The sequence below is a fragment of the Eutrema salsugineum genome, unplaced genomic scaffold, assembly GCF_000478725.1.
Source record: "Eutrema salsugineum unplaced genomic scaffold, Eutsalg1_0 scaffold_5, whole genome shotgun sequence".
Classification (NCBI taxonomy): Eukaryota; Viridiplantae; Streptophyta; class Magnoliopsida; order Brassicales; family Brassicaceae; genus Eutrema; species Eutrema salsugineum.
The window spans coordinates 3,779,100-3,806,778 of record NW_006256612.1 but is presented as its reverse complement, the minus strand read 5'-3'; the positions used below and the strand labels follow the sequence as shown (position 1 = coordinate 3,806,778).

Below are 27,679 nucleotides of genomic sequence, written 5' to 3'. Positions count from 1 at the left end.
ACTTAGCCAGAGGGGATAGCCAACAAACTGTCGGAGGACTCTGACAGAATGCATGAGACTACAAAAGGGTAAAAACGTCATTTAAATACTCCAGTTGTTACACGTCGATTGATTTTTTTTGTTTTGATCCTTGTCTTCTTCGCCACTGTTCTTCGCTCCTCTCCTTCTTCCTCCTTTTGGCCTTTATAAGTCTCTTCCAAACAAACAAAAAAACTAAGCCAAACGTCTCTAAAAAAAAAAATCCCGATTAGATTTGATTTTGGCCTCGAGAGATCCACTGAGAAGAAATGAGGGAACCGTCGATGGAGAGAGACAACGGAACATCGGCTTTAACATCGACGACGACGACGACGACTACGACGACGACGACGGCGGAGATGGTTTCTCCTCCTCAGATGAATTCGCCGCGTCAAGCTTTGGTTGAGAGATTGAAAGATTATGGACAGGAAGATGTTTTCTCTCTCTGGGATGAGCTTTCACCGGACGAGCGCGATTTCCTCGTCAGAGATATCGAGGTAAATCGGATTATTTTGCCGGAATTTCCAGATTTCGCGATAGACATTGCCGGATTCGGAATCTCAGATTTGAAATTAGCGAATTAACTGAAACACTGTCAGTGATAGTATTCTAATTTTGGGTTATATTATTATTAATAATTATTATTATTTTTCTTCCCAGAATCTGGATCTTCCAAGAATAGATCGGATCATCAGATGCTCACTTCACTCTCAAGGTTTCATCAATTCCTCACATTCAAATTTTACATGCATTGTTTCTTTTCAAAATTTTGGATTTAAGGTCTCTGTTATTATTATAGGTTTGCCTGTGGCGGCGATAGAGCCGGTGCCGGAGAATTGGGTATCAACAGTTGATGGAAGAACAATGGAAGATAGAGAGAAATGGTGGAAAATGGGATTAAAGACTATCTATGAAGGAAAATTAGGAGTTGTGCTTTTATCTGGTGGACAGGTAAAATCCTTCATTTTTTGATTTTGATTAATCCAATTTTTGTCTTACTTCGTTGATGCTAATTTAATAATTTGTATAGCTAGCTACTCGAGATTAATGAGGGTGCGAAAATGATTCTCTTGTCGATGAGTTTTGCAATAATGCTACCTACTTTAAATAATTGGATTAGTGCGGTGTTTACTTTACATAATTGCTAAAAACGGAAGAAAAAATGTTGTTTAGATAAGTAGGGGTTATTATTATAGTGGCAATCATGATTAATTTTCAAAACAAATCACTGTCGGTGGGTTTTATTTCTAGATAAGTTTGAGAGTAATGGCCATTTCTAGGAGGAACCTTCTGCTTAATTTATATGAAATAAAAGGATCATGAATGAATGATCACGTGATCTGAAAAGATGCTTTTATAGGATTCCGTAACTTTAAAACAATATTGTTTTTTTTTTCCTACATTAGGATGCTCTGTTTCGTGTGATGTAAGGAAGGTTGAAAAAAAAATCTGATTTGAATATATGAGTTGCGTGGAGATTACTTCATTTCCATAACAACTTGAGAATATATTCTTTCTCTCGTATTGTGCTTAGGAAAATGAATGATGTTTATCTGATTATAGAAGGAACCACGTTAATGATGTTGAGAGGTGAAAATTAGTTTTTTTTTTTTTAAATAGATTCCGGTTAATTTTTGTATTTTCCCCCCCACATTGTAGTTTTTGTTTAGTACATTCGTCAAGTGATCCCCATTGTAATGAAAATAATTTGATTATGAAACTAATTAATGCAGGGAACAAGGCTTGGAAGTTCAGATCCAAAAGGATGTTTCAGTGAGTACTTTTCATTCTAGTTATATTTTTCCTCTGTCCATTCTTTACAGTTACAGTGTTTGGAGAATTCACCTGTTAGTTGTCAATATGTCATAGATAAGCTCTCGCCTTTCGTTCTTTCAATCTGCGAGTTTTTATGAATCTTATGTTCTAGAGTAATAAGAGTTGTTTGATTCTTTGTCATGCTTTGAAATTGGCTCAGGTTGCTTAACATAGTAGATATTGACTTAATTCCATCTCAGATATCGGATTGCCATCAGGGAAATCGCTCTTCCAGATTCAAGCAGAGAGAATCTTATGTGTCCAAAGACTTGCTGCTCAAGTAATGAGTGAGGGTGAGACTCATAAACTCTTCTACATTCCAATGTGTATGTACCATTACACCATATTTTGACACTCCTTTTTAACTTAATATTTTACCTTCAGGTTCAACTCGCCCGGTTACAATACACTGGTATATTATGACTAGTCCATTCACTGATGAGGCGACGCGAAAATATTTCTCGAGTCACAAATACTTTGGCCTCGAACCAGATCAAGTAAAGATGCTTCTTCGTTGTATGATATTTCGCGAGTCATACTGTTCTTTCCGTGTCTGACCATTCTTTAATACTTTACTACAGATCAGTTTTTTCCAACAAGGTACTTTGCCTTGCGTTACAAAGGATGGAAAGTTTATCATGGAGACACCTTTCAGTGTATGTTACAATACTATATGGTTATCTTAATTTGTAAAAGAAATCGGCTTTATGAGTTAATTAGTTACATATCATGAAACAGCTAGCTAAAGCTCCAGATGGTAATGGGGGAGTCTACGCAGGTATGTTTACTAAACTGATTCTCCCTCTTTACCATCATGTGTTTCTTCTCAAACCATTAGCTGAATCTGATACGAGATTTCTTACAGCTCTGAAGTCTTCAAGGTTATTAGAGGATATGGCTTCAAGGGGGATTAAATACGTCGATTGCTATGGCGTTGACAATGTCCTGGTTAGTTTTCTTGTAAAATCATGAGTGCTTAATTTTCTCAACTCTGTCTCTTGGTTATAAAGTGGAATCTTGGAAAACAGGTTCGAGTAGCTGATCCTACTTTTCTAGGATACTTTATCGACAAAGGGGCTGCTTCGGCTGCAAAAGTTGTGCGGAAGGTATCTAAGATTATGTAGTATCTCACTGGTTCAGGAATATTTTAAGATTCCAACTTTCATCTTTTTGAGATTCAATGTTCTTTTTTCTCTGTGTATGATAAAAAAACAGGCATATCCTCAAGAACAGGTGGGAGTATTCGTTAGAAGAGGAAAAGGCGGACCATTGACTGTAGTTGAGTACAGTGAGCTAGATCAGTCAATGGCTTCTGCGATTAATCAAAGAACAGGACGTCTTCAATATTGCTGGAGTAACGTAATAACCCCTTTCTTCTTGTTATGAATTTCACTGCTCATCTCAAATTGCAAAAAGCTTATGAAACGTTTTTGCCTTGCATCTTTTGCCATCAGGTGTGCTTACACATGTTCACTTTAGATTTCCTTAATCAAGTAGCGACCGGCCTTGAAAAAGACAGCGTGTAAGTTTCACAATTTACAATCGGAATCTTGCAAATTGTGTGTATTAAAGTGTTGTTTTTGGCAGCTACCATTTGGCAGAGAAGAAGATACCATCTATGAATGGATACACAATGGGATTGAAACTAGAACAATTCATCTTCGATTCCTTTCCGTATGCTCCTTCAACCGCACTCTTTGAGGTACGTAACTATATATCATTTCTTTCAAGAAAAAAAATCACTAAGCAAAACTAAAATTTTAAAAACCTGGAAATTGGATTGAGCAAATGTGCAGGTTTTAAGAGAAGAAGAGTTTGCACCGGTAAAGAATGCAAATGGGTCGAATTTTGATACACCAGAAAGTGCTAGGCTTTTGGTTCTAAGGCTGCACACACGTTGGGTCATAGCAGCTGGTGGCTTTTTAACACATTCTGTGCCTTTATATGCAACTGGTAAAAATTCCAAATATATTTTATATATATATATATATATATATATATATATAGAGTTTTTCTCAGAACTTTTGTTTTTCCTAATGAATAATGTTTATGCAAAATTTTATGTATATAAAAATAAAATAGGTGTTGAGGTTTCACCGTTGTGCTCGTACGCTGGAGAAAATCTTGAAGCTATTTGTCGTGGAAGAACGTTTCATGCACCTTGTGAGATTTCCCTCTAATGATTTTTATTTCTTTTTCACCTGCTTTGGTTTTTCGCTTTATTTTTTTTTTTGTTGGTTTTTTCGGCTGTGGTTTATAAACTTAAATCTTCCCATGGGAGAGAGAGAGAGAGAGAGGTCTTGGCGTTTTGTATCCATTGTAACATATGTAATAATTTTTTCTATAATCTTTCCTCAGAGTTTCCCACATAATTTGTCTATTTCAACTAGAATTTTCTCTATTCTAAATTAGAACATAAATACTTAACAATTTTTTTCTCTAAATACAAGATGTGTTCTCTGTATAAACATCAAGTTACCAAAGAAACTCTTAAGAAATTAAGTTTTTAATATATGTCGGCTGAAGTTGTCTTCACAATATGTATAACATAAACATGTTGGCTGTGAATATGTGTGACTTGTCATTTACAGGTTTTGTCTGAGCTTTATCACTCTGTTGGAATTTCATATGTTGTTCTTCTTGGTTGTCATGTTTTCATGTTCATGTCCTAATTAATTGTGTTACACGTTTTTTTGGAGTTGTGAGCAAATACTACATTCGATTTGTAAATATTCGTTCACTGGGGAAATCTACTCATTACCTGAACAAAGAAAACCTACCAAATTCAGAGAAAAACAAAGCAGTGAAATAATCTGCCTAGAAACAGAGGATTAAAGTAATCTGCTTGAAAATTTACATTTCTTCTGCTACGTTTTTGAGGAACAGAGATTTTATATACGAATTTATGATTCTAGGAATAGTAAGCAGAAACAAAATTCGAAAGTTTTTTATTCGTCACAAAACTATCCTGCTGAACCGAACGGTTAACCAGACAAAATTACTCAATATTTTGCAAACCGGAACTGGTAATTATTGGATTACTTTGTACCTAAGGTACCGCTAATCTCAGATTTTGGTGTTTTAGGGTTAGCGCTGACTCTATATATTATATGTACTCAGTAAGTTATGTCTCTCTCTTTCCCTCAGATCAGCAAATACAACGATCATGGTGAACAGCCGAGAGGAAAACTCAGATTCAATCCCGATTGATCTCATTAGCGAGATATTCTCGAGATTGCCAGCCAAGTCAGTTGCTAGGTTTCGAAGCCTCTCAAAGCTATGGAGATACATGTTTCTCCGTCCATATTTCACCGATTTGTTCCTAACCAGATCCTCGGCTCGTCCACGTCTCTTGTTCGCTCTTAATAAAGACCATGGGTGGAGCTTCTTCTCGTAAGCCTCAGCCTCATAATCCATATGGGAAGTCTTCTCTTGTAGTCACAGCCGGTTTTCCAGTGAAGATCCCTGAAGTGTACTTGTGGATGGAATTTTGTGGATATGCCTCTGGTTTGATCTGTTTTTGTTATATACAGTTCTCATATAAAGTGCATGTGATATGTAACCCTAGTACTGGACAATGTGCGAGCTTACCTAAACTGAGAACGCATGGAGGATCATATAGCTTTTTTGGGTTTGATCCGATTGACAAAAAAGTCAAGGTATTGTTCAAGGCTTATGATGATCACAGAATTCTGACATTAGGAACTGGAGAAATGAGTTGGAGGAATATCCAGTGTCCCATTCCTATAAACCCTTCGCCTTACTCCAAAGGGATGTGCATCAATGGAGTTTTGTATTACATAGCTGAACATAATACTTTTGAATTTATAGTTTGCTTTGATGTTAGGTCTGAGAAATTCAAATTCATTGAAGTCACTGAAGAAGAAGAATGCTTTTATTATGATAAATTGATAAACTAGAAGGGTAAATTAGGTGGAATTTTTATGAAGTATGGTACCCCTGAGTTGCATTTGTGGGTTCTAGAGGATGTCGAAAAACAGAAATGGTCTGAATATGTCTACACTTTGCCGGATTATAAATTCGTTGACCTCCGCTATGTCACCGTCGCTGGAGTGACAGCTACGGGTGAGATTGTTCTGTCGATGAGATATGCATCTAAACCGTTTTATGTTCTCTACCTCAACCCCGAAAGGAGTACTCACCAAAGTGTTGAAATCCAAGGTTTTGGAGACTACGATGATGAGAATTTTAGTGTTAAAGTCTTTGTAGACCATGTGGAGGATCTAAACTTTTATAGATAGAGTCTTAGCTAGTTTGGCTGTGACGTGGCTTTTCATCTTTAGGTGTTTCGTTGTGAGCAATTGGCTTATCATACTTTCTTTCAACTCCATGCTTTAATTATACTAGGTGAAAGCCCGCGCTACGCGCAGGTAGTTTTTATTATTTACGATTTCATAAGAAATTAACTAATGTTTATTGTTTGTTTATTGTTTTCATATTTGAGTAAGTAAGATCTTGCATTTATTTATTCCATATTTTTTGGTTTTTTTAACATGATCATGTCCGTTTTTCTTTTTATTAGTTTGTTGTTAATTCTATTAAAATATTTTGATTTTTTAAAAGAATACACATGCATTTTACACATAACAAGTAAGCTAAAAGCCTAAAACAGAGGTATTCTATTCTTTCATTCAAGGCAGTAGTTAGGTTAAATCTATTTTTTTGAATACTGCAACATTTGGGGTCACTGAAATATCTCAGCTTCCAGTGATGTCTTGGAATCTGTCTTAATAGAGCACAAATTTGAGAAAGGTGATCCCCATTTAACTGCCTTCCTCAGCTTACCAACTAAATATATCCGCTACCGTGCATTAGGCCCATCTGGTAGCTTTTTTTTTCCATTGCATGGCTCCATGCTCTTTCTGCCATATAGAAAACCACATGAAGAAACCTATTTCAAATAAAGATACAGTGAGTACAATAAAATCAATTATTATTTTCTAGAAGAAGCAACAATTAAGCCTTCACATTCTTTCTTTAATGTTTTGCTCAACCCAGAATCACAATAAACTTGGTAAATCCTTGATACATTCAATAATTTTGCGTTTTGTTTTGTTTTGTTTTGTTTTTTAATTTGTTGAGTATTTTTGATTTTTGTTTTTGATGTGTTCAAGTGGAGATTTAGGAAATATTTCTCATCATGTTTTTCTTACTAATATTACTCATTAATTTTGTTCTCATCGCGTTTCTCTTCTGAAGATTTAGACTTCAAAACTTGTAGTTCTGTTCTTTGTAATAACATTAAAGGTTTAGATATATGTACAGTTAAACACTTTATATTGTAAAATGTAAATAAGTAATTAGATATTGAATTCAGAAGCCAATAAGTGATTAGATACATGAACTGAAAAGATTTATTGGCATCGAACTTGTTTTGCGTGTGTAATTCTTCTTCGTTGATCAGTTTGCTCTTTTAGTAGTCTTCCTCCATTAACTGGAAATTTTTAAATTGCATATGGCTGGCGTTTATGGAAGTAACACATTATCGTTAACGAAAAATCCAACACTTGTAAAACTTTTTCTTGACAACGATTCTTATCATTTAAAATATATATAATTATCAACAAACTCCAGAAGAGAAAGAAGATTGAAGATTTAGTTTTCTTTATCCAAGTTCAAATTCAGACTTCACAATTAGCTTACTTCAGGTATTAAGATGCAAACTGCATATTTTAAAATGAACCCGAAACAATTTCAAGCACTTAAGACAATAGTTCAATAAAACCATTCCTCTGCACTTAACTTACGATTAAGAATTCCCACTTTACTACAGCCTCCGGATGGTCCTCATGTCATCTTTCTTTCATCTCCCCTGGTTTCCATCCTGCAGGGCAGGCTTCATTGGGGTTTTCCTGGATGTATTGTAAGGCCTGCAACATCGAGAACGCATCATGCAAAGGATAATCGGGTTAATGAAAGAAAGCACGGTTTTGAGTAAACTGGTTATTCGTATACCTGGAGGGTTCTCATTGTCTCATCAACGCTTCGGCCAATAGCAAGATTGTTGATGGTGGAATGTTGGATCACTCCGTCCTTGTCGATTATGAAGAGCCCTCTCAGTGCTATTCCCTGTTTTTACCACACAAAAGTTCTCAGCTTTTGATAATTCCCAAACGATTTAGAAATTTAAACATATAGTCAAGCTTGAGAGGTTACCAATTTACCTGATCATGGATGAGCACTCCGAATGACTTTGAGATCGATTTAGTGACATCTGAAATAAGGGGATAGTTTAGATCACCAAGAACTCCAGATTTCCTGTCTGTTTGAACCCACACATAGACACCAGCAGAAAGCAGGAAGGATGAGTCAAGCAATTACAAACAGATAAAAATAAAGAAGGACGTGGAAATATGATGGTAACTTTTTTTTTTGACAACTTATGGTAACTAACTGTATAGTTATATACTTACCACACTATCGACAGAGACACCTAATATTTCTGTGTTCAAAAACTTCTCAAACTCTGCATGCCGGTCACTGAAGGCAGTAATCTCTACAAGACAAAAGATACCAAAAAAATGATTAGAACTCAGTGAACCTCAGATATTCGATTTTTCAGCTCTTCATCTTCGCCTTTGTCCACCTGTTTCCACAACAGCCATTACAACTCCAAGCAGACCTCCTCCAATGTTCTTATTTAGTGCTTCCTTTTGTCGCTCAAATACATCCTCCTAACAATGTGACCCATAAATTATGATTTTGAACGCCACAAAAAAGAATCTGAAGTTTGCAGCAAACATTAGCTTGGTGTGACTCTTAGCTTGTCAAACAATCGGTTTCTCAAAAACTCACTAAACAAGATCTACACCATTGACCATCAGAAAACGGACTTGTTTCTTTTGGATCAGCTAAATAAATCAATGGTAATGTAGTTTGAGAAGTAAGAACTTAACTTCCAATATACTCATGGCTCCGTCATTAAATTCAAAAATAAGACCTATGCCCTGAGTCATGGCCAGACATAGCTAAGCAATTGATTTTACGTCAACATTCATCTATAGTGGATATATAAATAACCCAAAAATCTAATAGCCAAAAAAAAAATTTCTATAGAGAAACATACAAGTGATGTTATATAGTTTATCCATGTGACCCTGTTAAGAGCACCATCAACTTCTACAGAGATGTCTACATTTGTTATCAATAATATAATGGGTTTAGATATTCAAGAGACATGGAGTGAAGAGAAACCCTTCACTAAGGTAAAAATTTTCAAATATGATAAACTTACTTACCTTTGATGCTCAAATGTCCATACGACTTCATTGATGCCTGATTACAGTGAAATACACAAGCTCGAATTTCACGTGAAATGGTGAGATATCTTTTTCGAAAATTAAGTGGATTTCTACAATACCTGATGAAGAAGTTTACTTCCCAGCATCAGATTCGAAATATCTCCGCTGGGACGAGAAACTCAGGCAGATTCGTCATAATAAGTGTGTTGTCCAATGCCCATTCAGGAGTTGTGTTAACTTAGCCAAGAAATTAGGGTTTCCAAATCACCTTGCTGCCAAATTCGGTGGATCCTGATAAGAATGAGAATGAGAAACACTTTTTTCCTAAAAAGGGAAAGAAAACAATTTTTTTTTTGAATCATGCATGTCGGATACATGTTTTCTATCGAGTATGAGCCGAGAAAAGATTAGTAGATGCAAAATCTAAGCTAGATCCAGAGATTCCATTCCCTCTGTAGAATCTTAGATGACCATCAAATGGGTTTTTGTAGGAAAATCGAAATTAGCAAGTACCCAAGATTTTTGAAAGGAAAACTGATAATAGCGTGGCCTAATTGATCAGTGGAGAGATGTATTTAGTGAGAACATGAAGGATATCGGGATGAAGAGTAGAGGAAGCGTTGCGAAGACGTAAAAATATTGTACAAGAGAAGATGAAGAGAAGGATACACTTAACATTTAGGAGTCTTTTTCAATAATAAAATGACACGTGGCATTCTTACAGGTGCTGACGTGTCGCAAAACTGGAGAGAGTTGAGCAAGTATTATATCTAAGATTGTACTTTACTTGAAAGCACTATAATGCTTGATCCCACATCTACCACTCTTAAATTCTTGTAGAGTCTTCTTTTAAGAATGTTCAATAGTGAGTGTCTAATATGCTTGTAATCTTCTATACTATAAAAGCAGGCCAACTCTCTCCAGCTGCTTGACACGTCAGCACTGGAGAGAGTGCCACGTGTCACCTAAAATTATTAAACAGAAAGATTTCGGATCATTTGTTTTTTTTGTTGTGTATCGTCGATATCGCTCTCCTCACACACCATTGATTTCCTCAACCCCAAGTTGATGGTCATCAAGGGCATGTGCTTAAAGAGAGGCTTTTAACACTTGTTGAGGTAAGAACATGTTTTTTTTTTGTACTAGATCATGCTCTCAATAACTTCAATTGGATTTTTGTTATTAAAGCTTCGTAAGGAATCTCAAATTCTGGTGAAGGCAGGAGTTTTATATCTACTTTAGTGGGTGTTTATCTTTTGTTACTCTTGTATGAATCGGGGGAATTTTTATTATAATTTCTGGCTTTAAGTGCCATATTTATGTGTTAAGATGAAGTGCTTTATTGGTACTTGGAAGGATGTGTCAAGTTCAAAGATTAAGTCTTTTGGAATGCTCAGTTGCTGTTGCTGGTAAAATTTTTGTTAAGATTATATTTAATTCAATGAATTTCATGCATATCTGCAACATTTCACACGGCTAGAGGAGACACCCATCTTATGAAATGAGGAAGACAACGAGAACTTCAAGTGGCTACACGTTTCCAAGTAATTACAAATTGTTAAGCATGATAGAACTGTTATTGATTCTAATAACTAGGATCACTAAATTTTTGTATGTTTTATTATTGGTGTTATTACAGCAAACACGACTTATACAACAAGAGCATAGTTCACGTTGACGTAGAGAAGGTCAAGCCCTACTACATGTCCGTTATCAAGAAGTAAGTACATATTGCATGTTCAATCTCATAATCTTAAAGCTTAATTAGAAATTAGAATGTGAGATGGAACTGTGTAGATAGGTTGCAGGTAGTGATTGTCTTGTTGGTTGAGTTCTTGGATATCAATTCTTCCCCTTGGTTATCCCTTCTGATAAAGGGAATGCTTTCTCAAGGAGTTTAGATTCCAATTTGTAACTTAAGCAATCTATAAACTTGGTTTCTCCAACGAAACCTTTGGCCGGGAATGTTTTAATACATCTCATATTAGTACCGTAAGCTTGAAAGCGTTATTTGCCCTCACCGCCTTTTGTCTTAATTGTTTCGGCATGGTTAATATGTTCTCTTGAATCTAAATTTCATTTTATTCTGTTTCGTATGTTGATGTCAAGATGAATCACCAGTTTTTTGTATTGATTACGTTTGATCGATATATTGAGCTGCATGATAAAGTTTAAGTCTCAACTTTTGTCGTTACATAGGCACAAGCTATTATCGAATTAGAATTTAGATTTTGTATCTACCATCTTTACTTATAGTTGGGCCTTTAATTTTTTCTCCGATTTCTAGCCTAAATCTTTGGTTTTGGGTAACATTAACATCTGATTTGGTTTTGAGATTGCAAAATATGTTGTTTTATTTCTTAAAATGGGTTGTTTTTTGTTACTTCTTGTTGTGAAACGCGCTCCTTCTCTTTCTCGTTTCCTGGAAATGTAAATTGGATTGTTAATTTAGGATTCTATTAATTCACTATGTCATTATATATATATATATATAATGCAAAATGTGTAATGATGTCGTGCATATTTTGAAAAGCAGAGTGAGGTATTATAAGTGCCAAAGAGAGAAAAAGAAGATCACTAATGGAGATGTGGAGATGATTTGCTTTGGGCAATGGCCACATTTGGATTACCATACTACACTGAAATCTTGAAGGTTTACACTGAAATCTGAAATCTTATGTCACTTAAAGCTAGATATTAGTATTGTTGGTGGGTCTGCTTTCACATCTTCAATAGATTTCTAGACAAGAGATTGTGGAATTATAATGATGCACGTGAAATGTAATAATATTAAAGCTTCTTCTCTTTTGTGGCATTCTTAAAGAAGTTGAATTTAATTTGCATGTATGGTCACAAATAAAATGGTTCGACTGTCGAGATGAATTTCTTTGTGTTTCATTTCAGGTGCAAGGTTTTACTGAATCACATTTCACTGTGAAGAATGACCGTATTTTGAGGTATAGATTTGAGGCATAACATCAAACCATTCCGTTTGGATACTCTCTCCAAGAGAACATATTTTTTTGGTTCAATGTTTGGCTTTTTCCTATAATATCAAATAATATCAAAGTTTTAGAGTTCATCACAATTGTTTTCATGCTTTTACCAACATATTATACTCAACACCACTGGTAATATGATATAAAACCTGTGCATTGCGCGGGTATTCACATAGTATATATAAAAGTTACTCAACTTTCTCCATATGCTTGACACATCAGCGAGGTTGACACTTGTCACTTAAATTTTAATTACTAAATTTTAATATTAAATTTTAATATTAAATTTTAAAAAACTTAAAGAATATAAAAAAATTGTTTTATTAATTGACTCTTAACTAACATTTATATTAATGTTAAATGAAAATTTATGTGATAACTAATTAAAAATATTAATAGATATGTATTAATTTTTATATAACTGTAGATTACTTAATAATATTCAAGATATATTTTAAATTAATACTTTATGATTATTTATAATAAAATACTCACAAGTAACAAATGAAATGATGATTATATTAATTTTATTTTTATTAACTGATTATTAATTAATATTTATGTAAATTATAAACAAAAATTTATGTTATAACTAATTAAAAATATTGAATGGTATTTATTAATTTTAATATAACTTTAAATTATTAAATAATATTCAATATGTATTTTAAATTAATATTTTAAAATTTTTAAAAATAAAATATTAACAATTAAGTAAGTAATAAATGATGATTATATTAGTTTTTATAAAAATATAAAAAGAATTTGAAAAATTGAAAAAAAAACAACTGCATAGAACGTGCGGGTATTCACCTAATATATTAAATTAGTGGCGGAAGTGTATGACAATTGGTTACGAGAAGAGACTCCATACTTGTTTCAGCAATCCATGGCGTCTTGATCTCTCAAACTCACTCCTGGTTTTGTTTCAGTCCGAGACAAGAGTTGAAGCTTATGAGTTATGACTTTTGGGGTTAAGTCATCGGAGTTTGAACTAACCAGCCGCCTCCAACTTGTCTGAGCGATAGCTTCCCTTGATCTTTCTTTTTCGCCTTTAGATTTTCGATAGGACTCCAAAACTCTTGGATCTCCCTTGCAAGAACCTGTAAACAGATGGAGATTGAATTATTTTATGGGTTGTGACTAATTTATTAATAGTGAATATTGTTTTCAAGTTACCTCGTACAATATTTAAGACCGAACAGAGAGTAAATATACGAAGCTAAAAGATGGAGTTTTGTATTATTTCCAATTTATGTTACATAAATCGATGGTCTTCTGAATAGTTTCTAGTCTGTTTTCTAACTAAAAATACATTTAAGAAGTTGAAAATATACCATCAAAAGAGATTTTAGACAACCTAAGAATCTATGTGTTATTAAATGTTTACCTCCTCATGCCTCTACTAGTGTTTTTAGTATCATTTTTATCTCACATGTTAAATTTTCACAGGCGCTGTAGTGAAAGGAAACCTGCAACACAATTAGAGAAGAAACAACTATAACAATTGCTTACCGTTTATTGATCAAACATTTTAGCACACACATTTTTAATCTTCGGCTGTGGCTTATAAACTTAAATCTTCCCATGGTAGAGAGAGAGAGAGAGGTCTTGGCGTTTTGTATCCATTGTAGCATATCTAATAATCTAATGTAATTTTTTCTTTAATCGTTCCTCAGAGTTTCACACATAATTTGTCTACTTTAACTAAAATTTCTCTATTCTAAATTTGAACATAAATACTTAACAAAATTTTCTCTAAATACAAGTTGTGTTCTCTGTATAAACATCAAGTTACCAAAGAAACTCTCAAGAAATTAAGTTTTTAATATATGTCGGCTGAAGTTGTCTTCACAAGATAAGAGTCTTCACAATATGTATAATATAGAGTGTAGCCTATTTTTGGTGTGAATATGTGTGACTTGTCATTTACAGGTTTCGTCTGAGCTTTTTCACTCTGTTGGTTTTTCATATTTTGTTCATGCCCTAATTAATCATGTTACACGTTACGTTGGAGTTGTGAGCAAATACTACAATCGATTTGTAAATATTCGTTCACTGTGGAAATTTACTCATTACCTGAATGAATAAAACCTACCAAAGTCTAAGAACAACAAAACATTGAAATAATCTATTTAGAAACAGAGGATTGAAGTAATTCGCTCGAAAACTTACGTTTCTTCTGCGACGGTTTAGAGGAACAGAGATTTATATACGAATTCCAGATTCTAGGAATATTAAGCAGAAACAAAATACGAAAGTTTTCTATTCGTCACAAACTATCCTGCTGAACCGAACTGTTAACCAGACCAAATTGCTCAATATTTTGCAAACCGGAACTGGTATTTATTGGATTACTTGGTACCTAAGGTACTCTAATCTCCGATTTTGGTGTCTTAGGTTACCGAAATCTATATATTATTTGTCCTCAGTAATAAATTATGTCTCTCTCTCTTTCCCTCTGATCAGCAAATACAACGATCATGGTGAATAGCCGAGGAGAAAATTCAGATTCAATCCCGATTGATCTCATTAGCGAGATATTCTCGAGATTGCCAGCCAAGTCAGTTGCTAGGTTTCGTAGCCTCTCAAAGCTATGGAGATAAATGTTTCTCCGTCCATATTTCACCGATTTGTTCCTAACCAGATCCTCGGCTCGTCCACGTCTCTTGTTCGCCCTTAACCAAGACCATGAGTGGAGCTTCTTCTCGTCACCTCAGCCTCAGAATCCAGATGAGAAGTCATCTCTTGTAGTTGCAGCCGGTTTTCGAGTGAAGATCCATGGACACTCGTGGACGGAATTTTGGGGATATGCCTTTGGTTTGATCTGTTTTCGTTATAGACTCTTCTCAGAAGGGTATATATATATATAAAGTGCATCTGATATGTAACCCTAGTACAGGACAATGTGCGAGTTTACCTAAACTGAGAACGTATGGAAGATCACATAGCTTTTTAGGGTTTGATCCGATTGACAAGCAATTCAAAGTATTGTTCAACGCTTATGATAATCATAGAATTCTGACATTCGGAATTGGAAAATTGAGTTGGAGGAATATCCAGTGTCCCATTCCCATAACCATTGGTTACTCCAAAGGGATGTGCATCAATGGAGTTTTGTATTACATAGCTGATAGCTGAAAATAATACTTCTGAATTGATAGTTTGCTTTGATGTTAGGTCTGAGAAATTCAAATTCATTTACGTCACTGAAGAAGAAGAATGCTGATAAATTGATAAACTATAAGGGTAAATTAGGTGGAATTTTTTATGAAGTATGATAGCGCTGATAGAAATGGTACCCTTAAGTTGCGTTTGCGTGTTCTAGAGGATGTCGAGAAACAGAAATGGTCGAAATATGTTTACACTTTGTCGGATGATAAATTTGTTGACCTCCGCCGTGTTACCATCGCTGGAGTGACAGCTACGGGTGAAATTGTTCTGTCGATGAGATATGCATCTAAACCGTTTTATGTTCTCTACTTCAACCCCGAAAGGAGTACTCACCAAAGTGTTGAAATCCAAGGTTTTGGAGAATACTATGATGAGAATTGTAGTGTTAAAGTCTTTGTAGACCATGTGGAGGATCTAAACTTTTATAAAATAGAGTCTTAGCTAGTTTGGCTGTGGCTTTTCATCTTTAGGTGTTTAGTTGTGAGCTATTTGGCTTATCATACTTTCTTTCAGACTTTCATCTCCATGCTTTAATTGTATTGCACTTTACTTGAAAGCAATATAATGTTTGATTCCACATCTACCACTCTTCAATTCTTGTAGAGTCTTCCTTTAAGAATGTTCAATAGTGAATGTATAATATGCTCGTAAGCCTTAACATCATATAAATATAATGGCGGAAGAATATGACATTGGTGAAGAGAAGAGAGACTCCATACTTGTTTCAAGAATCAATGGCGTCTTGATCTCTCCTATTCCCTCGTCGTTCAATTTCAGTCCGAGACAAGAGTTGAAGCTTATGTCTTTTGGGGTTGAGACATCGTAGTTTGAACTAATCAGCCGCCTCCAACTTGTCTGAGCGATAGCTTCCCTTGATCTTTCTTTTTTCGCCTTTAGATTTTCGATAAGACTCTTGGATCTCCCTTGCAAGAACCTGTAAACATATGGAGAAATTGAATTATGTTATGGTTTGTGACTAATTTATTAATAGTGAATATTGTTTTCAAGATACCTCGTACAATATTTAAGGCTGAAAAGAGAGTAATATACAAAGCTAAAGGATGGAGTTTTGTATTATTTCCAATTTATGTTACATAAATCGAGGGTCTTCTTCTTCTGAATAGTTGGCTAGTCATTGTTTCCAACTAAACACATAAGAAGTTGAAATACCATCAAAAGAGATTTTGGACAACCTAAGAATCTATGTGTTATTAAATGTTTACCTCCTCATCCTCTACTAGCTAGTGTTTTTAGTATCATTTTTATCTCGCATGTGAAATTTTCACAGGCGCTGTAGTGAAAGGAAACCTGCAAGGCTGCAACACATTTAGAGAAGAAACAAACTGTATCAATTGGTTACCGTTTATTGATCAAACAAAATCAGCAGAAAAACAACAATTATTTTTTGTCCAAAACACTTACTAGAATGTTGGCTTCTTTTCCACATTCACGTTTAAAGCGAGTCTCTCTGCAAACATCAAGTTACCAAAGAAATTCTTAATTTTGGTAAATTCTTAATTAGAAACTAGGTTTTTAATTCATGTTGGCTTAAGTTGTCTTAATAATATTTATAACATAGAGTCTAGCTAGTAGCTACTTTGGCTGTGTCTGTGAGTAATATGTGTGACTTTTCGTTGACAGGTTTCATGTGAGCTTTATCATACTTCGCTCACTCTGGTTATCATGTTCATGTCCTAATTAATTGTGTTACACGTTACTTTGGAGTTGTGAGCAAATACTACAATCGATTTGTATATATTCGTTCACTGGGGAAATCAACTCATTACCTGAACAAAACAATCTTACCTATGTCGAAGAAGAACAACAAAGCATTGAAATCCGCTCAAAAACAGAGGATTGAAGTAATCTGCTCGAAAACTGACTTTCTTCTATAAAATGTTAGCCGGGAAAAAAAAAAAAAGAATACTCAATATTATGCATACCGGAACTGGTATTTTATTGGATACTTTATACCGACTTTGGTACGCTAATCTCATATTTTGGTGTCTTAGGTTTAGCGCCGACTCTATGATTCTGCGAATGATTTGTACTTAGTATCTCTCTCTCCCTACGCTCAGCAAATACAACGATCATTATGAAGAGAGGAAGAGAGAAGATTCAATGCCAAAAAACGAAAAGAGGAAGAGAGATTCCAGATTCCGTCACGACTGATCTCACTATCGAGATATTCTCGAGATTGCCAGCAAAGTCAGCTGCTAGGTTTCGTAGCCTCTCGAAGCTATGGGGTTCCATGCTTCATCGTCACTATTTCACAGAGTTGTTCTTGACAAGGTCATGTGCTCGTCCACGTCTCTTATTCGCCCTCAAACGAGACGGTGAGAGAGAGTGGAGCTTCTTCTCGTCGCCTCTGTTTCATAATCCATACGAGAAGTCTTCTCTATCTGCCGATTTTCATGTCAAGTTATCTAGAGACATGTTTCCTACAGAATTTCGTGGCCCTGCTTCTGGTTTGATCTACTTCTCTGGCATGCGTATCTCACAAAAGAAGGGTGAAGATGCACTAGTGCCTGTGATATTTAACCCTAGAACGAGACAGTATGCGACATTACCTAAGTTGACAAGGTACAACCAGTTTTATAGCTTCTTAGGGTTTGATCCGATTGGCAAACAATTCAAAGTATTGTCTATGGGTCATCTAGGTTGTTCTGATGATCATATGATTCTGACGTTAGGAACTGGAGAAATGAATTGGAGGAAGATCCAATATCCATTCAAACATGATCCTTACTCTCAAGGGATCTGTATCAATGGAGTTTTGTATTACTTAGCTTCGACTAGCACGTCTCGTGTGTCTGATGTGATAGTTTGTTTTGATGTTAGGTCTGAGAAATTTAAGTTCATTAAGCCAAAATGCTTTTACACTATATTGGTAAACTATAAGGGCAAATTAGGTGGGATTAAACTGAACGGTGATGGCCATAGTAATACCCTTGAGCTGTGTTTGTGGGTTCTAGAGGATGTGGAGAAACAGGAATGGTCGAACTATGTCTACACTTTGCCAGGGAATAAAAGCATTGATCTCAGCTATGCTTCTGTCGTTGGAGTGACTGCTAAGGGTGAAATTGTTTTGACAGAGAAATATACTTTTAGATCTAAACCATTTTTTGTTTTCTACTTCAATCCCGAAAGGAAAACTTTCCAGAGAGTTGAAATCCAAGGATTTGGAGAATACTATCATGAGAATCTTCATATCGTTTCTGCCTTTGTAGACTATGTAGAGGTGTTAACGATGCAAAGTACCTCAAGTCAAGCCATTGCTTACGTATCATCAGGCGAAAGGCCAAAACTACCAAAACCACAAAAACTCGCAAGAAGAACAAGCAGCCGACAACCGTCCTGCTGAAAAGGTACGATCTATTAGCTAAACTAGAGTGAGAATAGATGTTGATATTGTTGTTGGAGGCCAAGCCAAATTCATTTACAAGAGTCTACCTTGTTTTCCCTGTGAGTGCTTGTGATCACTTCTCATTTACAAGTTTCGTGTGAACCTCACCACTCTGTTGTATTTTCATATTTTGTTCTTTCTGGTTATCATGTTCTTTTTCTGATTATGTTAGACTTTTACTTGGGAGTTGGGAGCTAACTAATATGTTTATCATAAATCTGTGTTTAAAATTTTCACCCAAAAAAAGGAGAGCATAATGCATGCTGTTTACATACTTGAAGAGTGTGCCAAGAGTCAATTTGAATTCGTAAAACTTAAATGTTCACTTAGTTTTTAATTTCTTTGGTTTCTTGAATGATATTTGCAACAACTGCATCTGAACAAAGAAGATAAGAAACAATTGTTATGAGGACTTTACGTAAACAGAATTGTTGAGACGATGGAATCTACAATTAGAACTTAGAAAAATTCACAAAACACTTTGGAAAACTTGATTTTGAATCTAGTCAGTGAGACCTAAATAAGTAGAATCAAACAAACAGAAAACAGAAAACAAAATTTAGGCTTTTTTTTTATGAGAACTGACAAAAGCTCAGACTTAATTTTTTTTAAAAAAGTTTAAAATCGTTTTCCAAAACCAAATTTTTAAGCTCTAAGCTTCTTGGTGATGGTTTAAATGTACATGCCTCGGTGAAATGCTTCCTCGTGCTCCAGCTTCTTTGGCTGCCTTCAAACCATCTACTGCCAATATTCCTGTCCTTAAGAGAAATTGCTAACCAGTGAGTACTGACTGAGTCCTCTAGAGGTTACCGGTTTGAGTGCTTCAAAGTTATGAAAGAAAATCTCAAGAAATTAAGTTGTTTTCATTATATTTACATAAATTCACTTGTGTGAAATTGACAATGCATACATACCATTTTATCAGCAAAAATAAATAAAATCAAGTCGAGATCATCAAACCTATCACCCAATTAAAAAAATTATTCAATGCTATGTACATGCTATCAGATTTTAGTTGTAATTAGCATGAAAAAAACGTCAGATTTATATATAGTTTTGAACAGTTATCTCTCCCACAGATCAGCCAATATAACACAGGATCATGATGAATAGAGGAAGAGAAGTTCAATATTTTTGGGAGATTGTTCTCTCCGCTTTGGGTGATTGTTCATTTGTATTTATCATACTTTTTATACATGTTATCAACATCCTAGCCAAAAGATGGAAACATATGACTTTTCAATTTCTGTTACATAAATCGATGGACTTCTGAATCGTTGGCTAGTTACTGTTCCCAACTGAATACGTTGTTCTCTAAACCACTCTAGCAATTGTATGACTCAAAAGGTCAAAACCTTGTCTTAGTTTATTATTGTAACAAATACCCTTGTATTGTTACATTGCATTTTCACTTATTTTTATAGAATAATCTTGAAAATCCTAAGCGAGAGGCAATTATTTTCCATCCCCAAAAGCATTATATATATCAAATTATACAATAATTTACCCTTTTTACAAAAAAAAAAAAATCATATCAAGTTGGGCCTTTTTAGAGCACCTCCATTGGTGCTCTTTAGACAAAAATTGGCCCAAAAACCTAGGTAAAACTCATTTTATAAAAATGTTTTAAGCCCAAAATGTCACGGATCGCTCCTTAGATAAGAAATGAAGGAGCTGTCTCTAACGCCACGTAGAGAGTGATGATTGGCCAGGTTTTTGTAAAATTTTTTTTTTTATTAATTTTTTTGTTTGGGAAATCATTTCGTGGACTTAGAAATTTTTTTCGACTCTTTCACTTCTCTCTCTTTCTCGATGGCGATTTTCTTCGCCGGAGCTGAAATCGTCGGTCCGACACGGCAGCGTCTTAATCCCTCTACAAATGATGACACCAATCGACATGCAAGGTAAGATTCCACTCTCGTAATTGCTTCTTGTTTAGGTTGACTCGAGAATCGTCGATTTGGGGAAATTTTTTTAGGGTTCGTCGATTTGGGGGAAATGATTTACTCCGTTTAATTGATCTGAATTAGGGTGGTTTCGAACACAATAGGTGTGTGCGTGACTTCGTAGCAATCATTGACACCGATTGAAGATTAATTTTGTTAATCGACTTTGTGAAATTAAGGTTCGTGGAATTGGGGACAAAAATTTCAATTTTTTTTTGTTTCGGTTTGTGTTGTTTGGCTTGTGATATCGTTTAGGACTAGGTATTACGAAAGATCAGTCGATTTGGTGAAATTTTTTGTTTGTGTTGTTTGGCTTACGAATGATCAAGTTTGTGTTTTTTTTATTGATTGTGTTCATCATCTCTATGGGTCATGAGCATCGTTTGATTGTGTTCTTCTAATATGTTTCATTATTAACGTGTAAATGAAAGAGAGTTGTGAATGAGCTATGGTATGATATCGATCAACAAGCCATATACAATTCATTATATGGTGTCAATGAGCTATGTGAATTATTTACCAATTCGGTTGCTTGTAATCGGGTTCATTATATGGTTGCTATGGTGTGACCTTTGTTGTTTTAATTTGTAGTTTATTTTATGGTTGAGTGCCCATTTAATCTTGTTTTGTGTTAAATGCACCGTTGCTTTTTGTTAGGTGAACAAGTTAAAGCTTCCATTGATAAGTTGTTGGTGTAGTTATTTCCATTGATAGGTTTTAACATTGATAATTATTTTGGTTTTGTTTTACGAGGGTAACATGATGGGACAATAAGAAGATGGAGAAGCTGCAACCGGCTCTGCAACCGACCCTTTTTTATGCAAGGTTAGTCATCTTTTTCCTATGTAATTAATTTTTTAGTTACGTAGGATGGTTGGTAATAAATGGCTGTAGTGTTCAATGCATAGATGAGGTTAACTTCTATGAACGGTTTACTCTAGTAATCAATGCTTATTAGGTGTGTGATATTAAATGACTTTTAACTCTTAAAAACCCATCATAAACCCTTAAACTAAAACAGTAAACTTCTATCTCTTTAAAACACAGCAACTTTCACAACAATCTATCTAAACTTCTTCTAAAACACTAACTTCACTCCATAATGGAATCCGAAAACCATTATGGTCCAACCGAAGGTTTTGTAAACCTTTTAACGAGCCAGATCATTGACCTTGGATCATCACAAGTGCCTGTGTTTGGTACACAACCTTTTGGAGAGGAACGTGGCTTTTCCGGGATGATAGGAAGCATTGATTGTATGCATTGGGAATGAAAGAACTGTCCTACCGCTTGGAAATGCCAGTATACACGTGGTGCAGGAAAACCGACAATCGTATTAGAAGCTGTTGCATCATACGATCTTTGGATATGGCATGCATTCTTTGGGCCTCCAGGTACTTTGAATGATATAAACGTGCTTGACCGTTCACCTGTGTTTGATGACATATTACAAGGTCGAGCTCCAAAAGTGAGGTACACTGTCAACGGTCACAACTATAAGTTGCCTTATTACCTCACCGACGGTATCTATCCGAAATGGGCAACTTTTATACAATCCATTCACCTTCCACAAGATGAGAAAGCAACAACGTTTGCTAAACATCAAGAATCCGTCCGGAAAGATGTCGAGCGTGCTTTCGGGGTTCTCCAAGCCCGATTTGCTATTATTAAAAATCCAGCACTCATCTGGGATAAGGAAAAGATTAGAAAGATTATGAGGGCATCCATCATATTACACAATATGATTGTGGTAAACGAACGAGGTAACCGCAGTTTGTATGATATTTCAGGATTCCAACAACCAGACGGAACCAGATCGTCACACGTTGATATGACGTATTCTACGGATATGTCTACAAATATCAACAATATGATCGGAAATCGGAACGAAGTTCGTGATAAAAAAATACATGAACGTTTGCAAGCTGATTTGATGGAGCATATTTGGAACAAATTTGGTGGCTAAACCACAAATTGAATTTACATTTGATGTTTTCTTGTTCAATAAGTTCTATGTCTTAAAATTGTATCGTTTTATGTTTTTTTTCAATAAGTTGTATGTTTAAAATTTTAGTATTGTAAAATAATTTACTATTTCTTTAAATATCATTTTAAATAACATTAGTAAAAATTAAAAAAATTATGTAAATTGTTTTTTTTTTAAAAATTATTATTTTATTATTAAGAGACACCAATAAGATAACACTAATGGACACCCCAAATACATGATTCTCTAAACTTTTTCTCTTTCCCTAAAAATAACACTAAAATATTCTTAAGAGACACAAGGTGAGTAACACCAATGGAGGTGCTCTTAGCGCCGACCTTGAATACGATCCACCGTTTTTTTTTTTACTTTTTCTTATTATTACTTGTCACGACTTGTCGTTGTCAATGTCACACGATATATATAAGTTGGCTTCTCTAGGTCTTAATATAGAGTTCTTACAAATCTCTTTTCGACCGGTCAGGAAATACAGCAACAACGATAATGAATCCCATCCCGACTGATCTCGTCCTCGACATATTCTCGAGATTGCCTTCAAAGTCTATCGTGAGGTTTCGTTGTCTGTCTAAACTATGGGGTTCCAAACTTCATCATTCATACTTCACCGACTTTTATCTCATCAAATCCTCGACTCGTCCACGTCTCTTATTCCTCCTCCAAGGAAACCGCAGTTTGAGCTTCTTCTCGTCGCCTCAGCCTCAGAATCCATATGAGAAGTCTTCTCTTGTAGTCACAGCCGGTTTTCGAGTGAAGATCCCTAAAGACTTGTCGATGGAATTTATTGGATATGCCTCTGGTTTGATCTATTTTTGTTATACACAAACCTCAGAAGGGTATACATATAAAGTGCATTTGATATGTAACCCTAGTACAGGACAATGTGCAAGCTTGCCTAAACTGAGAATGCCTGGAGGGTCACATAGCTTTTTTGGGTTTGATCCGATTGAAAAGCAATTCAAGATATTGTCAGTGGCTGAGGATGGTCATAGAATTCTGACATTAGGAACTGGAGAAATGATTTGGAGGAAGATCCAGTGTCCCTTAACCCATTGTCCTTACTCCACACGGATATGCATCAATGGGGTTTTGTATTACTTGGCTGTCAATGATACTTCTGAATTGATAGTTTGCTTTGATGTTAGGTCCGAGAAATTCAAATTCATTGAAGTCATTGAAGAAGAAGAATGCTTTTATTATGATGAATTGATAAACTATAAGGGTAAATTAGGTGGGATTTTTATGAAGAATGATAACGCTGATAGAAGTGGTATCCCTAAGCTGTGTTTGTGGGTTCTAGAGGATGTCGAGAAACAGAAATGGTCTAAATATGTCCACACTTTGCGGGATGATAAAATCGACAACTGGTATTATATTTCTGTCGTTGGAATGACTGCTACAGGTGAAATTGTATTGTTGAAGAACTATAAATCTAAACCGATTTATGTCTTCTACTTCAATCCCGTAAGGAACACTCTCCAAAGTGTTGAAATCCAAGGTTTTGGAGAATACTCTGATGCGAATCGTCGTAGTGTTTCTGTCTCTATAGACTATGTAGAGGATCTAAACTTTTTCTAAAGTAGAGTCTAGCTAGTTTGAGTGTGACGTGGCTGTTCATCTTCAGGTGTTTTGCTGTGAGCTATTGGCATATCATACTTTCTTTTCATCTCCATGTTCTAACTGTATTTCATTTTAATTGAAAGCAATATAATGTTTGATCTCACATTACCACTCTTCAATTCTTGCAGAGTCTTCCTTTAAGAATCTTTAATAGTGAATGTCTAATATGCTCGTAAGCCTTAACATCATATAAATACAGTGGCGGAAGTGTATGACATTGGTGAAGAGAAGAGAGACTCCATACTTATACTCCCTCCTGGTTCAGTTTCAGTCCGAGACAAGAGTTGAAGCTTTATATACGTCCTTTGAGCGATAGCTTCCCTAAGTTACAAAACAAAATCTTAAGAAATTAAGTTTTTTTTATTCATGTGGGCTGAAGTTGTTCTCATAATATTTATATTCCTTACACATCACAACTGAAACATAAAGTCACTTGTTTGCTTGTGAAATCGACAATGCATCACGCAATTGTCAACAAAAATAAATAAAGTCAACTGAGATCAAACCCTTCACGCAATTTAGCTAAAATCTTATTCCAGGCTCTATACCATCAGATTATAATTGTTATTAGCAAAAAAAAAAAAACGTCATATATATAGTGTTGAACAGTTAATTAGCCTAAGCAAATACTACGATCGATTTATAAAATATTTCACGGGAAATCAAATCAACTCATTACCTGAAGGTCCTGAACAAAACAATTCTACCTAAGTCGGAGAACAACAGAGCCATTGAAATAATCTGCTTAGAAAAGAGTATTGAAATAAACTGCTCAGAAACAGAGGATCTGCTAGGAAGGGTTGCTTGGGAAACAAGATAGAGTGCTAACCATTAGTGTGAGATTGTTCTTACTTGAACCAGCCTTTGATCATCCCATGCGTGGTTTGACGACGATCGTTGTCCTGAAGATACTTTTTTCACTTTTAACTTCTTTGCATCAAGAATGATTATCATCCGAAGAAAAACAAAACGTTGTAGGATCTTTTACTCTAGATAGATGATACTTTTTTAAAGAAAAAAATTCTTAATGAAAGATTTGTTCCAGCAGATAGAAATTCTTATGCCTGTTTTATGTAATTATGAAACGATGGAATCAAACGAATTCCAGAAAAATTTCTCAGATTTGTTTATCTGATGTGTTTAATAATATATGGGTCAAGTAAGAACAATCTCCAAACACTATAATGTATTCTTGAACATGATATTTTTTCTTCATTTGGCTATTTTTCTTTACTTTCCACCAATGTCACGGAAACGAAATTAACCTCTCCTTCTGTAAGACCTCCGCCTTGGAATTCTCCAGCAATTCATCGGCTGTCGAAATCCTCTTTCAGGGTCTTCGTTGGACAGAAAAGTCGTCCAATCCTCAAGAACTTGTCTCAGAGCTTGTTATCTTGTCCAATGCAACAGTTCCCATGCATTACGCAAAGTTTGGTAATATCCAGTTTGGTTGGCAGAAATTTCCAACGTGTGTCGCGTCGAGAAACCTAATTTTGAGCCCAATCTTTTTGATGTATTGATCGTCTTTGATCTTGTTGATTACGTCCTGCTCATTTTTCCGGGGAATCTTAGTCTGAACCTTGTGTACTTCAGATTTTTAGGCCTTAGCTTAACGCCGACTCTATATTGAATGATTTGTACTCGTATAATTGTATCTCTTCCACAGATCAGTCAATACAACACGATCATGATGCATAGAGGAGCGCAAGTTCAATTGTTTTGGGAGATTCTTCTCTGCGCTTTGGGTGATTGTTCATAAGTATCTATGATACTTTATACATCTTCTCAACATCCTAGCCAAAACAAAGATGGAAACATATGGCTTTTCAATTTCTGTTACATAAATCGATGGACTTTTGAATAGTTGGCTAGTAACTGTTCCCAACTGAACACGCAGTTCTCTAAACTACTCTAGCAATTGTATGACTCAAAAGGTCATAACCTTGTATTAGTTTATTATTGTAACAAATAACCTTGTATTAGTTACATTGCATTTTCACTTATTTTTATAGAATAATCTTGAAAATCCTAAGCGAGAGGCAATTTTTTTTCATCCCCAAAATCATCATATACAAATCAAATTATACAATAATTTACCCTTTTTACAAAAAAAACAAATCAAGTTGGGCCTTTTTTAGCGCCGACCCTGAATAAGATCCACCCTTTTTTTTGTTATACTTTTTTTTTGTATTATTATTGCTTATCACATGATATATAAGTTGGCTTCTCTAGGTCTTAATATAGAGTTCTTACACATCTCCTCACGATAATGGATTCCATCCCGACTGATCTCGTTCTCAACATATTCTCGAGATTGCATTCAAAGTCTATCGTGAGGTTTCGTTGTCTGTCTAAACTATGGGGTTCCAAACTTCATCATCCATATTTCACCGACTTGTTCCTCACCATCCTCGACTCGTCCACGTCTCTTATTCCTCCTCCAAGGAAGCCGCGGGTGGAGCTTCTTCTCGTCACCTCAGCCTCAGAATCCATATGAGAAGTCTTCTCTTGTAGTCGCAGCCGGTTTTCGAGTGAAAATCCCTGACGAGTACTTGTCGATGGAATCTATTGGATATGCCTCTGGTTTGATCTTTTTCGTTATAGACAGTTCTCATATAAAGTGCATGTGATATATAACCCTAGTACAGGGCAATGTGCGAGCTTACCTGAACTAAGAACATATGGAGGGTCATATAGCTTTTTAGGGTTTGATCCAATTGACAAACAATTCAAGGTATTTTCAGTGGCTAAGGATGATCATAGAATTCGGACATTAGGAACTAAAGAAATGACTTGGAGGAAGGTCCAGTGTCCCTTAACTCATTATCCTTACCTTGCATGGTCCAAACGGATATGCATCAATGGAGTTTTGTATTACGTAGCTGAACATGATACTTCTGAATTGATAGTTTGCTTTGATGTTAGGTCCGAGAAATTCAAATTCATTGAAGTTATGGAAGAAGAATGTTTTATTTATGATCATTTGATAAACTATAAGGGTAAATTAGGTGGGATTTTTATGAATGATGATAGCGCTGATAGAAGTGGTACCCTTAAGTTGTGTTTGCGGGTTCTAGAAGATGTCGAGGAACAGAAATGGTCTGAATATGTCTACACTTTGCAAGATGATAAAATCGAAGACTGGTATTCTATTTCCGTCGTTGGGGTGACTGCTACAGGTGAAATTCTGTTGTCGAAGGACTATACATCTAAACCGTATTATGTTTTCTACTTCAGTCCGGAAAGGAACACTCTCCAAAGTGTTGAAATTCAAGGTTTTGGAGAATACTATGAGCATCGTCATAGTGTTTCTGCCTTTATAGACTATGTAGAGGATCTAAACTTTTTATAAAAGAGAGTCTAGCTAGTTTGGGTGTGACGTGGCTGTTCATCTTCAGGTGTTTTGCTGTGAGCTATTGGCATATCATATCATA

The 27,679-nt window shown here is 35.3% G+C and overlaps 5 protein-coding genes and 3 pseudogenes across 5 annotated transcripts; 7 read left to right on the top strand and 1 right to left on the bottom strand.

The window, feature by feature from the left end:
* The first annotated feature begins 223 nt into the window (after window positions 1–223).
* On the top strand, window positions 224–4,218 carry LOC18991969 (UDP-N-acetylglucosamine diphosphorylase 1). Its single transcript, XM_006415313.2, has 15 exons — window positions 224–515; window positions 679–733; window positions 818–969; window positions 1,752–1,791; window positions 2,034–2,126; window positions 2,218–2,330; window positions 2,415–2,489; window positions 2,572–2,611; window positions 2,699–2,781; window positions 2,862–2,939; window positions 3,049–3,192; window positions 3,288–3,355; window positions 3,421–3,535; window positions 3,630–3,786; window positions 3,916–4,218. Exons 1-15 carry the CDS (start codon window positions 288–290, stop codon window positions 4,011–4,013), a joined length of 1,539 nt encoding a protein of 512 aa, XP_006415376.1. The 5' UTR covers window positions 224–287; the 3' UTR covers window positions 4,014–4,218.
* Window positions 4,219–4,999: 781 nt separating this feature from the next.
* On the top strand, window positions 5,000–6,095 carry LOC18991968 (annotated as a pseudogene).
* Window positions 6,096–7,646: 1,551 nt separating this feature from the next.
* Window positions 7,647–9,123, bottom strand: LOC18991967 (2-Cys peroxiredoxin BAS1, chloroplastic). Its single transcript, XM_024152189.1, has 7 exons — window positions 9,093–9,123; window positions 8,921–8,985; window positions 8,441–8,528; window positions 8,268–8,350; window positions 8,019–8,147; window positions 7,810–7,923; window positions 7,647–7,724 (listed from the first exon to the last, which is right to left on the bottom strand). The coding sequence occupies exons 1-7, from the start codon at window positions 9,121–9,123 to the stop codon at window positions 7,647–7,649; spliced, it is 588 nt and encodes a 195-aa protein (XP_024007957.1).
* Window positions 9,124–14,577: 5,454 nt separating this feature from the next.
* LOC18991966 lies at window positions 14,578–15,709 on the top strand (annotated as a pseudogene).
* A 1,654-nt stretch (window positions 15,710–17,363) lies between these two features.
* LOC18991965 lies at window positions 17,364–18,664 on the top strand (annotated as a pseudogene).
* Window positions 18,665–21,722: 3,058 nt separating this feature from the next.
* On the top strand, window positions 21,723–22,586 carry LOC112083965. Its single transcript, XM_024152188.1, has 2 exons — window positions 21,723–21,876; window positions 22,015–22,586. Exons 1-2 carry the CDS (start codon window positions 21,723–21,725, stop codon window positions 22,584–22,586), a joined length of 726 nt encoding a protein of 241 aa, XP_024007956.1.
* Window positions 22,587–23,111: 525 nt separating this feature from the next.
* On the top strand, window positions 23,112–24,203 carry LOC18991964 (putative F-box protein At1g30925). Its single transcript, XM_006415308.1, has one exon. The coding sequence runs from the start codon at window positions 23,112–23,114 to the stop codon at window positions 24,201–24,203; it is 1,092 nt and encodes a 363-aa protein (XP_006415371.1).
* Window positions 24,204–26,514: 2,311 nt separating this feature from the next.
* Window positions 26,515–27,597, top strand: LOC18991963 (putative F-box protein At5g42430). The gene is given in 3 exon segments (XM_024152187.1): window positions 26,515–26,651; window positions 26,653–26,861; window positions 26,864–27,597. Coding segments are annotated over 3 exon segments (1,080 nt in total).
* The last annotated feature ends 82 nt before the right edge of the window (window positions 27,598–27,679 follow it).

Excerpts from the sequence above, each read along its gene's own strand:
- LOC18991969 (XM_006415313.2), top strand. The coding sequence starts at position 288 with ATGAGGGAACCGTCGATGGAGAGAGACAACGGAACATCGGCTTTAACA. Across the intron at positions 2,782-2,861 it reads ATGGCGTTGACAATGTCCTG|GTTCGAGTAGCTGATCCTAC; the intron begins GTTAGTTTTCTT and ends CTTGGAAAACAG. Across the intron at positions 2,940-3,048 it reads CTGCAAAAGTTGTGCGGAAG|GCATATCCTCAAGAACAGGT; the intron begins GTATCTAAGATT and ends ATAAAAAAACAG.
- LOC18991967 (XM_024152189.1), bottom strand. The coding sequence starts at position 9,123 with ATGAAGTCGTATGGACATTTGAGCATCAAAG. Across the intron at positions 8,529-8,920 it reads TAAACTATATAACATCACTT|GAGGATGTATTTGAGCGACA; the intron begins GTATGTTTCTCT and ends TCACATTGTTAG. Across the intron at positions 7,725-7,809 it reads AGACAATGAGAACCCTCCAG|GCCTTACAATACATCCAGGA; the intron begins GTATACGAATAA and ends TCGATGTTGCAG.
- LOC112083965 (XM_024152188.1), top strand. The coding sequence starts at position 21,723 with ATGGAATCCGAAAACCATTATGGTCCAACCGAAGGTTTTGTAAACCTT. Across the intron at positions 21,877-22,014 it reads GATGATAGGAAGCATTGATT|GTACTTTGAATGATATAAAC; the intron begins GTATGCATTGGG and ends TTGGGCCTCCAG.
- LOC18991964 (XM_006415308.1), top strand. The coding sequence starts at position 23,112 with ATGAATCCCATCCCGACTGATCTCGTCCTCGACATATTCTCGAGATTG.